This window comes from Oreochromis aureus, linkage group 11, assembly GCF_013358895.1.
Source record: "Oreochromis aureus strain Israel breed Guangdong linkage group 11, ZZ_aureus, whole genome shotgun sequence".
Classification (NCBI taxonomy): domain Eukaryota; kingdom Metazoa; phylum Chordata; class Actinopteri; order Cichliformes; family Cichlidae; genus Oreochromis; species Oreochromis aureus.
Window position 1 is genome coordinate 27,506,255 of NC_052952.1, and position 11,395 is coordinate 27,517,649.

At 40.5% G+C, this 11,395-nt stretch overlaps 1 protein-coding gene across 2 annotated transcripts; it reads right to left on the bottom strand.

Annotated features, from left to right (window-relative positions):
- Window positions 1–1,219: 1,219 nt before the first annotated feature.
- Window positions 1,220–11,395, bottom strand: dhdds (dehydrodolichyl diphosphate synthase). 2 transcript variants are annotated; one of them, XM_039620225.1, is made up of 9 exons: window positions 11,107–11,287; window positions 10,840–10,909; window positions 9,553–9,669; window positions 9,315–9,457; window positions 8,038–8,154; window positions 7,841–7,942; window positions 7,614–7,728; window positions 3,895–4,002; window positions 1,220–2,350 (listed from the first exon to the last, which is right to left on the bottom strand). In XM_039620225.1, exons 2-9 carry the CDS (start codon window positions 10,900–10,902, stop codon window positions 2,108–2,110), a joined length of 1,008 nt encoding a protein of 335 aa, XP_039476159.1. In that variant the 5' UTR covers window positions 10,903–10,909; window positions 11,107–11,287; the 3' UTR covers window positions 1,220–2,107. The 2 variants fall into 2 exon arrangements, with proteins under 2 accessions (XP_039476159.1, XP_031596560.1); XM_031740700.2 differs by lacking the exon at window positions 11,107–11,287 and adding an exon at window positions 11,311–11,395 and having other exon boundaries at window positions 1,221–2,350.

An 11,395-nucleotide genomic window follows, 5' to 3' on the forward strand; every position in this document is an offset into this window, starting at 1 on the left:
TAAAATTCAATTTAAATTCAATTTTTTTTTACCTTTGCTTTGCCCATGTTCTCAGCGGGAAACGAAGAAAAATGTCAGGAAAATACAGCTGCGAAAATGGCTTTTTTTCGAAGCGATAACAGACGCCAACCAAGCGCTCACAGCGGAAAATGGCGAATGTATAATGCAAACGAATGTTCTTGTAGTTTATACACTGAAATATAAGAACGAAACCGGTTTGAACCAGTTTTGTGTTTCGAATCTCGCCATTGGATAGAAAGGCGTCACGTGGGTTGGAGGCGCCTCCCATTTGTTAAAAAGGCAGACGGCAACTTGAAGGAATACGGATTATAGTCGCGGGGTGGCGCTGTACGAACGTTTTCGACTGATTCGTTCTGCTGTAATCGAAAAAATAAATACGCAGATAATGGCGCGTCAAAGTCGTTGCACCTTTGCTCACCGTCTATCGGATAAACTGAACAATTTTTGTTCACAAAGAACCAAATTTTATGGTGTATCTAATATCCCCGCGTTGCAACTGACCAATCACGTTGTTTGATGTCATAGCTTTGAGGCAAAAGACGGTCGCGGGTGAAGATTAGACTATGGTGCTTTCTGTCAGCTTGTGGTGGATGAATATATCTGTTTGGCTTGGGCCTATAAGACTGTAATTTTAGCCCTGTGTAAAACCAAAAATCAACATTTAGTCATTATTATTATTACTACTGGAGAGATTGCTTCACAAGCTTTGTGTGAAGAAATACTAATACAGACATATACAATTTGTAACTGGTAGATGTTTAGTGGATTTTAAGCTATCTAAACTATATAAACTATATAATAAATAGCTAAAAGTAGAATACCTATTCAACACTAAAATACTGCTCACATGTCAGTGCATTAGTAGTAATATTCCAGTACTGTATGCCTGATGAGTAGTATATATTCATAGTATATATTCATACTTATACCTATGTATGTGTATATAAGCATATTTTTGTGGGGCAGTATGTTTTTGTATGTTTATAGTATGGTGTTTCTAGTTCTCTCAAAGTTTATCAATTCTTCTGTCAGTGTATAGATGATGCAAGTTAAATAAAATTGGTTCCTAGTAGTGTTTCCTCTGGAAGGACTAGATCCAAATATGATTATTTGATGAAGAGATGTCTTGCATTTGAGTTTGTGATTTAAAGACTGAGGACTTCTTGGATAAAATTGGGACATTTTTTCTTTGATTTTTTCCCCCAAATAAGCAAAACCCAACAAACATCCTGCTGAAAAAAAGTAAAAGTGGTTCTTTGCTTGTGTTATACCACCGAGACGCAGAATAGCAATTACAAGAAATTATTAAAATTTTTGCAATACATAGCATATTAGTAGTTGATAAGCTTTAAGGCTCAATACTTCCAACAGGTAGCAGCAGAAATTATATTGGTACAGTTTTATGCGCTGGAAGTCATCTACTTGCAAAAATGACCCATTAATCCAATAAAACACCATCACTAGTTTTCCCCCTGAGAGTCCACATATATCAGCAGCATGGACCATACACATATTTTTTGCTGCACAAGTTAAGACAATAGATAACCATATTTTGGAAGCCAGATGGAGACAAAAGCTTAGACTTGTAGTATGTAAGTACAAAACAGAGAATTTCACATCATTTAATCTGACATACAGTAATCATTTTATTTTGTTCCAGAAAGCTGGTCAAAATATAGTTATGTAGTCAAAATCACAGTCAACAAACAACACTTTATGCTTCAACAACAATTTAAAAGTTCTGTGGACGAATGTTTTGGAACCGAAACACAGGATCCGTGGCTTTCACTCACATAAAATGACCTTCCGTTCAACGGCATGCATTTAACTGACAGTTTATACGATTATTTAACTACATCTTGACCAGACATTTCCACCTATTAGAGTTTTTAAATCTACAATCATAAATAGCAGGATTATTCTACAGCCCCATAGGGGTAAAACTGCCCTCTTATATGAATCAGCAACAAAATAAAACCGCTCCCAGTTACTGCTTGCTCTTCCCTTTTCCACAGAAGCCCTTTTGGGAAGATGATATAGGAGAGGCTTCGTCCCCGCTTCAGAGGATTTGTTCTTCTACGTCTTCTTAGGCCAACAAGGATTCACTGCATAAGTCAGAAAAGAAAGAGTCTCTTTTGTGCTTCAGTGCTTCTAGGAAGTCTCGAACTCGTTCTTCCCGGCAGGCAGTGTAGTGTAGTAGCGCCTCTTGTCTTCTCTGGCTTTCGACGGGCTTTCCATTGCCGTGATGCTGCAAGAGCTCTACTACACAAGCACGATCTGCTTCTAGCTGCTGCAGAGCTTGATGCTCTCGATGGAGGTCTCTAGCTTTCTGTAATAACAAACACACCAAATTAGATATACATTTAAATATATACATAGATACAGGAGTTACTTTAATCTTTCTCTGCTTGTTTAACAACAGTCTGTTTTACAAAGTGACACTGATCTACATTAATTGTTAAGGTTAACATTTTCAAGTGATGAACCTGGAACTGACACAGCCAAAACATAAGCCCTTTTCAGATATGGGATGCATAACACTGCTGCTTATTCCTGCTTAGGACTCTCCAAAACAACTAACCAAGTGCCAGCGTGTCAAAGTGTAGTATACTCATAGTGCTTGTCCAAAAGCTCTGATAAATGGGAGGGTTTCATCAGAAAAATTGCAAAATCTGTGCCAAATCAAACATGGGGATCTTTCCATTGTAGTGATCCCTTTGGGGTGGGGGGAGCAGCTGGAAGTGCTGTTCCAAAGAACTCACAAAAATGCAGGAAAGACATGCAGTCATAATCATGCACCATATCCATGCCCCGTTTCTCACCTGCTTCCCTGTGTTTGCACTTATACTTGAACATATTTGCCAACAAGTCCATACACTTCTTTAAGCCACTGATACTGGCTTACAGATTTATTCCTATTAAGTTAAATAAATATTTGTTCTCTCTTTATTCTTCTTTGCTGTGGCCTTTGAGTCAGTCATAACAGCGACCAGGGTGCAACATGGAGCTGACATAGTTAGCTGCCATCACATTAATGAAAAGCAGAGCATGGCTGACAGTGGGTGACAGGGGTCATAACTACAGTAGTACCCGAACAGCTAAGTCCAATTAGGTTCAAAACCAAAAGAGCGGTATGGTTCAGTTATATTAGATATCTGAAAGTACATTTTTGTGCTGCTTCTAAATAATATTATTCTAGTTACACAGGACCTTTAGTCACATTTAGATACTCCCCAGCAAGGAAATAAAGGAGGCCAAAAATAACAAACATTATGACCCCAAAAAACACACTGTATTCTTCGACTGACTCACTCTACACAGCCCTTCCAACTCTGGGGACAAAAAGCTATGGAGTATTCAAACTAAACACGAAAAACTGACACATACTGTTGAGACTGCACTTCTTTTTTCTTATAGTGAGTTTCACTGATCTAGCCTACTTCGGATCAAAGTGGGCTGTGTGTGGCCCACAATGTAAAATGAGTTTGACATCCCTGGTCTAAACAAATAAACTCCTTTCTCATGTTCGTTCTCTCTTTCTTACGTGCACACATGCTTTTGAAAATCCCTCTGGGAGAGCACATTTTTTTGTTTAACTGGAGCAGTTCTTGGAAGCTGTGACTCAGGTTTCTCTCACATTATAGATTTATTAATAATCACTAAATACACATTTTCATGGAGATATCTTTAATTGAGAAAAGACTGAAATTCCATGGTTGTATGCATGTATGCTACATGCACACAGTTACTGAGTGAACCTGAACTAGTTACTTAACCTAACATGAATGATGACGCTTGTCAAATGCGCTCGGACACACCGCATGGCTCACACACTGTGAGTAAACCCTAATTCTGTCTCAGTATTATCCTTACCTGGATGGATTTGTGATTTAATTGATACTGCAGAATGGCTTCACACAGGTTCCAGAATGAGTACTCTGGCCACAGAACGGACTGAAATACGAGGCAGGAGTGAGAGGTCTGCAGAAAGAGCACATACGAAAACCAATACAAGTTTACAGGGTATCTGAGGAAAAACTGGAAGAAAAAAATAAAGCTTTTACAATTTGTGCTGTTACCCAGTCATTAGGTTAATACTGGCTTTCAGCGATTGCACCCCCAAACTGGAAGGGAGACTTGTCACAGGCTTTAAGGAATTTAGAAAGAAAATCTTACATGCAAATAAATCACTAAAGATATATATAGAGAGAGATAAGTCAGAGGAGATACAAAGAATTCTCTCCAACTCAGTTTCAGCTGTTCAAGACCATTTTTTTCTTGTAAAACCCAAGTACTTACCATCCCTGATGATCACTAGATAAAAACACTGATAGTGAATTAAATATAAACTGTACCCATACAATGAAACACTCATCACAGATTTGTTTATTTAGGCATCACACAGTTTTGCTGGATTATTTTCACAAACAGACAGCTTTGTTCATGTTTGAAGGTTAACGTCATGAGTGACCAATACATGCTGCAAAACAAGTCCAACCACCAGCGTTACTCTCTTCTTAATTCACACACACAAAAAAAAATATTACTCATCATCTCTTTCCTGCGATAAAAGGGGTTGGAATAAAACACACTTGTTTATTAAAAGACCAGATTTAAATAAAGTAGTACATCTCAATACTTGAGCAGTATTCAGATTGTAGTTTGGAGCCAGGAAAAACCCTGCTCCTAAATCATCATGATCCCTAAACACTCAACCAAGCATAAATCTAAATCCTACTTTGCTGTTTTCATAGTTTCATAGAAAAACAGTCATCTTCAAGGGTAAATCAATTCAAGTTTATATATGCAGCACGAGCTGGCAACAACAGTCATTTCAATGGGCTTTATACTGCAACATTCTCAAATTAGGGACATCCTGACTGGAATTGTTCAAACAAACAATTCCTATGCAAATTATTGCAAATGACTGACTTCCAAGAACACCTGAGCATTTAAAATAAAGGCCAAGTTGGCTAAAACATTTGGATCAAGTGATTACTATTCTTATTAATTATAACAACAACAACACCTCACTGAAGAGCTGAGGGTAGATTGGATAGTTTATGTGTATGTGTTAGAGTTGCTTAGAGAGATCAATAGGAGAGAATCGCAGGATGCTCCAAAAGAGTGATGTTATTCTCCTGGAAGAAGTCCCTTGTTGTGTACTGTAGCGTTGTCCTGTTGAAAAACTCAGTCGTTACCGCACAGATGAGGGCCCCAGTCATGAGGGATGCTCTCTGCAACATCTGGATAAAGCCAGGGTTTGACACCCCTGCACCTCCTGAAGCTCCATTATTCCATCCATCCATTTTCTTCTGCTTATCCGGGCCGGTCGCAGGGGCAGCAGCCCAAGCAGAGAAGCCCAGACCTCTCTCCTAAGCCACCTCCTCCATCTTGTCCGGGGGAACACCCAGGCGTTCCCAGGCCAGCCGAGAGATATAATCTCTCCAGCGTGTCCTGGGTCTGCCCCGGGGCCTCCTCCCGGTAGGACATGCCCGGAACACCTCACCCAGGAGGCGCCCATGAGGCATCCTTGTCAGCTGCCCGAACCACCTCAACTGGCTCCTTTCGATGTGGAGGAGCAGCGGCTCTACTCTGAGCCCCTCCAGAATGGCCAAACTTCTCACCCTATCTCTAAGGGAGAGGCCAGCCACCCTTCGGAGGAAGCCCATTTCCGCCGCTTGTATCCATGATCTCTTTCTTTCGGTCACTACCCACAGCTCGTGACCATAGGTGAGGGTAGGGGCGTAGATTGACCGGTAAATTGAGAGCTTCACTTTTACACTCAGCTCTCTCTTCACCACAACAGACCGGTACAGCGTCTGCATCATTGGGGCCGCCATACCACTCCGTATGTCGATCTCCCGATCCCTTCTCCCGTCACTCGTGAACAAGACCCCGAGATACTTGAACTCCTCCACTTGGGGCAGGAACTTGTCCCTGACCCGGAGTGGGCATTCCACCCTTTTCCAGCTGAGGACCATGGCCTCAAATTTAAGAATCAGCACCATCAAAGTTACATTTTTTCTCATCAGAGAATAAAACTTTCTTCCACCTTTCAATGTCTGTGTTTGGTGCTCTCTTGCAAAGTCCAAACAGTCAGTTCTGTGGCATTCAAGGAGATGAGGCCTTTGAAGACGTTTTTCGTTTTTGAAGCTCTTCAGTCTCAGATGCCGTCTGATGGTTACTGGGCTGCAGTCGGCACCAATAACGGCCTTAATTTGGGTCTTGGATCGTCCAGTGTCTTGACGGACAGCCAATTGGATCCTCAGGCTCAGTGCTGGTGAAATTTCTTTTGGGTCTTCAGCTTGACTTTTGTGTTCCATAACCCTCAGGATCATTTAAGAAATTCCAAATTACCATCTTACTGTGTCCCACCCCAGCAGCAGTTGCGCAATGTGAGAGAACCTGCTTATGCAGTTCAACAACCCGACTACGTTCAAAAAGGTTTTCGTTTTGTTTTTGCCTTTGCCATCAGAACGTCACGACAGTGTGACTACCTGACAGAAAATGACAATGAATCCACATTTTTGCACATATTTGGCCTTTTAAAAGGCATGTGGTCCTAAACTTTTGATCAGCTGTAAAACAGCCTGTTTCAGTTTAAGCGTTGTTTTTAATCAATTGCATGCTCAAAAAAATGTTTCGTCTCACTCCCATTTCTTCTTGTTGCATATTGAAGCTCTACCTGGAACCTTGTTAAGATCCGTCTTGATGCATTCTCAATCATCCAGGAAAGTAAATCTCCAAAAGTTGATTCTGTTCATCTGGACGTAGCGTTTTGTGGGAGAAACGTTTCGTCACTCATCCAAGTGACTTCTTCAGTCTCAGCTGACTGCAGGTTTCCCCAATCTTATAAACAGTACATTTGCATAATGACTGAAACCAGCCCACTGATGGAACAAAGGGCTGTGAGGTCAGTTCCTTAACCTCTGGCGAAGCGGATGGGACAACACAGAAGAGCTACCTTGTCAGGCCAGGACTCTGCAGTCTATTTACACCTACAGGCCAGTGGACACTCTTTCAATGATGAGGATGTACACATCCTGGACAGGGAGGAACGCTGGTTTGAGCGCTGAGTCAAGGAGGCCATTTACGTGAAAAGGGAAAGACCATCTCTGAATCGAGGAGGGGGCTTAAGGGTACATCTGTCACCATCTTACAATGCTGTGATTGCAGCCTCTCTGTGAATGGTACTCATGGCCATTGATCAGCGGTCTTTGATCAGTGGGTTTTGGTCAGTGGTTGTTGATCAATGGTCATGAGAATTTGCATAATTATGATTAAGGAACTGACCTCACAGCCCTTTGTTCCATCAGTGGGCTGGTTTCAGTCATTATGCAAATGTATTGTTTATAAGATTGGGGAAACCTGCAGTCAGCTGAGACTGAAGAAGTCACTTGGATGAGTGACGAAACATTTCTCCCACAAAACGCTATGTCCAGATGAACAGAATCAACTTTTGGAGACTTGTTAAGATCCGACCATGCAAAATATGATTTTTTGCCATTTTTCAAATGGTCTTAAACTTTTCATTGGGACTGTATATGATGAACTTCATTAGCTGTTGATGACACCTATCTCACTCTCACCTGCCAAAGAAGGAAGTCACTGAGGCGCACCTCTCCAGAGGTGCGGATGAGCAAATCAGGATTTGGCGAGTTATTGCTGTACAGACACTCACTTAGCAATGCCTCCGAAACATCACTGCACATCACAGAAACACAAACAGCTTGTTAACACAATGGCTCTCCAGGACACCTTTCTATAGAGTATTTAACAAAGGATGACAAGATGAACTCATTGCGGTCTCGTTTACCTTCCTTTGATCAGGCCTTGCTCTACTCCCCATGCCATTTCCCTGACTGCATTGGTGATTTCATATCTTGATGTGTAGGCAAAACACACATTGACAAAACACCTACAAAACAAGAATTTGTAGTGCTGTGGTCACTTCTAATGTACAGGATATGACAGCACAGCGATGAATGAAAAAAAATAAGCTACTAAGCATACTTATTGTGATTCCTGGTTGTGAACACGGCTTTGGCAATAAGCTGTTGAAGGTCAAGTGGCAGCATATTCAAGTCGCCCAGCACTCGGACACAAACACCATGCTTCTCCAGATTTTCACTGCAAAACAAAACAGGAAGATATTTATAGGAAAAGCATGAAGATGAACAGGAAATACAGAAAGACTAGTCAGAATCCTGAAACTTGTCTGTCTGGATTTTCTACCCAGAAAAAACACAAAGGAGACTCTAGAGAATTTTGAGTACTCAGTGTGTGCAGTGGACTTGAAATAGTCTGCTGTCCAGCACTGTGCAAAAGTGGTTTGTCATAAGGATGTCAGTCGTAAGAAAAATAATAACCTTGTATCATAAACAGCCAGCAGCCTCATAATCAAGTTTGTCCAAATTTTGATAAACATAATACAACATCCAATAGAAGGGGATTTTTATTTTTTTTACACTGTTAAATTCTTTAGACAGGTTACTCAGATAAAAAAAAGGAGCAAAATATGGCATTTGAACAAGTGAGCTACTTATACCACAGTCTTGTGTACAACAAATACAGACTAAAGGGCAACATTAAGCAATGGATTAGTCAACAAGCTCTTTGTTTTTTTTCTCCAAAGTGAAGAAATAAGTCAGCTGTAAAATATTTCATACTTGTGTGGAAACATGGAGAAACGGTTAGCAGATTAACAGACCTCCACTTTAGCTTGAAAATGTATCTGCGGCAGTTATCAGCTGCTTAAATAAATAAATAAATGAATAGTACATGCGCCACAATGACCACAGAGTAAAATGAAAAGAAAATCCACGTTAGTTGACTAGTCTGAGCTTGACATATTGCACTACAGTGAAAAAGTAAGCACTATTTAAGAGACCAGTGGAAATAACAGACTCCCTATTTACCCTTGCTTCCTCTTGGCCATCCCACCATCAGCACACTGTCTCTGACTCAGTGTCTGATGCATTAGTAAATGTTTCTGTGTCAACACCGTTGTTGTGTGAACCAAAAGAAACAAACAAACAAAAAACAACAGATTTCCATCCAAGCCCACCCTAAAGGTGAACTCAAAGGATCTCGTGCCTCTGTTGGAAACAGGTCGTCAAAACTTGTTTAAAATTGATTTCTCATGTACAGACCCGTATTTACTTTAACTTCAGATTTATGCTTGAGCGCTGCATGTCACTCTTTCTAAACTTTACTTTAAGGAAGCAATGAATCATATGATGTACAAACTGTGACCACAAGCAAAGTGGAAAACTCAGCTCAAAACTCACTGTTCCTCCAGCAGCCTTTCAAACTTCTGCTTGGCGAGCTCCATCAAACCATCCACCTCATCTTTAGTGCGCTTGAAGTTCTCAATGCTGAAGGCATACACCGTCACCTCTGGGATGTTCAGATGCTTGCACCAACGTAGTGTCTGGTGTGGAGAAGACGAGGCATTTTGGCACACATCATCAATTTGTTTCTGCCCATGTGACATGCATTTCCTGTAGCCGAAACCCCCAAACTCACCTCTGCCAGCTTGTTGAAGCCCTGCATGTGTCCTTCCTGCCGTTCCATGTTTTTCTTACGTGCAAAACGTCGATTACCATCCATGATGAAGGCCACATGTTTAGGCATGGGTCCTGCCTGGAAGACAGCAGTCAAAAGAGTCAAAAGAAATGCAGAAGAAGCATTAATGCGATCTAATCTATAAAAGACCAACACTGTCTAATTCTATGTAAATATCTGCTGATATCTTATCACAAAAATGTCATGTACAACTTTTTTCTAAACATTTCAAATTTAAATAAAATAAAACTCATCACCATCAACTAATATGTTTGCATTTTGAACCCAGGACTTGCATTTTGAACGATAACTAAAAAGTGATTCCCTGTGGCCCCCTCAGGGGTTACAGCTCATGGCCCTAGATATTTAATTAAGAACTATTATTATTATTATTTGTAAGCTATTCTTTGTGGTATTTTCTGAATCTTAACCTTGTCAAATAAATATATAAATAGTTTGATGTTTTCTAAATGGCTCTGTTTGTCACTCCATTTTCCATCCAGATACTCTGAAATGACATACTTTGATTTTTGTCAAGGCACAAGAGAAATCTAAACACATTTCATTCAACTATACAAAATATAACATTCAAAAACAATTTTCTCTTTTCTGAAATTATATAGAGTGAAAATTATATTTAATCAAAATCTACCAGCCTGCATAATTTCCAGATTTCTTTTAATGCACATAATTGGGGCATCCCCAGAAATGTCATATTTTAACAGGGTTTTATTTTTCCCACAAAGATACTTAGCTTTTTCCATCAGGCCATCAGACTGCTAAACACTTCATAGACACCTCACTTTCACTTACCGGACCTTCAACATTATGCACTCCATACTGTACATAAATGCCATTTCTTTTGCACAATATCCAACTGCTAACCTCTGTATGTTTTATTTTATTTTATTTACATATATGTATGCGCACGCGCACACGCACACACACACACACACACACACACACACACGTATATATACATATTTGGTATACATATTCATTAATGTGCATACATTCTTATATTTGTACATATATTTATTCTTATTATTCTCAGATTCCCATTCTTATATTTTGCACACCTCTGTTGCTTGTGATGCTTGCACAGAAGAATTTCACTGGTATGCGCTGTACCAGTGTACCAGCACATGTGATGTGACAATAAAAGTGATTTGATTTGAGTCACAGAAAGGCAGAAGACCGACAAAAGCGAGGCTGAAAAAGACAGCCAACTTATAACGTACAGCTTACCTTTAGGATATTGGCAGAAATCTTTTCAAGCAGGGACAACTCGCCTTCTTTTATCCACGACATATCCGTGCTGCCGAAAGACAGAAAGATTTATTTATAAAAAGCTGGTGGTGAGGGCGGGCGGGGGGGGTTCAAAGAGCACTCCTACCGCACACACTCCCTCTTCCAGAAATAGAAAAAAAAAACTTCACCAAGTTTTAGCTTTCACGAAAGGGAAGGCATCTCGTTCCCACATTAACGTCCCATTTTTAGAGGATATTGCATTACATTTGCAGCCACTTATGGATTTCACCATTAACTGCAAGCCCGGCTCACGAGACCTGCAGGGAACTAAACCGCCGCGAGACTGGAAAAGGACTGACGGGCGCCCTCGTTGCCCAGGAAACACTTACAGTGCTTCATTCATTCAAACTACTGAAGCACGAGCTGTTCTACTCACAAACTGCGATCGTTTTATCACATTTCACATACCTTCCAACTCACAGCCTTAACGATGACGACCTCTTCCGTATTGGAGTGAAGTGACGTATGAGCGTGCTGACGACTTCCTGTCAGC

What these genes read in the sequence shown, in the direction of transcription:
- dhdds (XM_039620225.1), bottom strand. Translation starts at nt 10,902, where the DNA reads ATGTCGTGGATAAAAGAAGGCGAGTTGTCCCTGCTTGAAAAGATTTCT. An exon ending in TTTCTGCCAATATCCTAAAG is followed by an intron (nt 9,670 to 10,839) that starts GTAAGCTGTACG and finishes GCTGTCTTCCAG; the next exon opens with GCAGGACCCATGCCTAAACA. An exon ending in CAAGGCCTGATCAAAGGAAG is followed by an intron (nt 7,729 to 7,840) that starts GTAAACGAGACC and finishes TGTGATGTGCAG; the next exon opens with TGATGTTTCGGAGGCATTGC.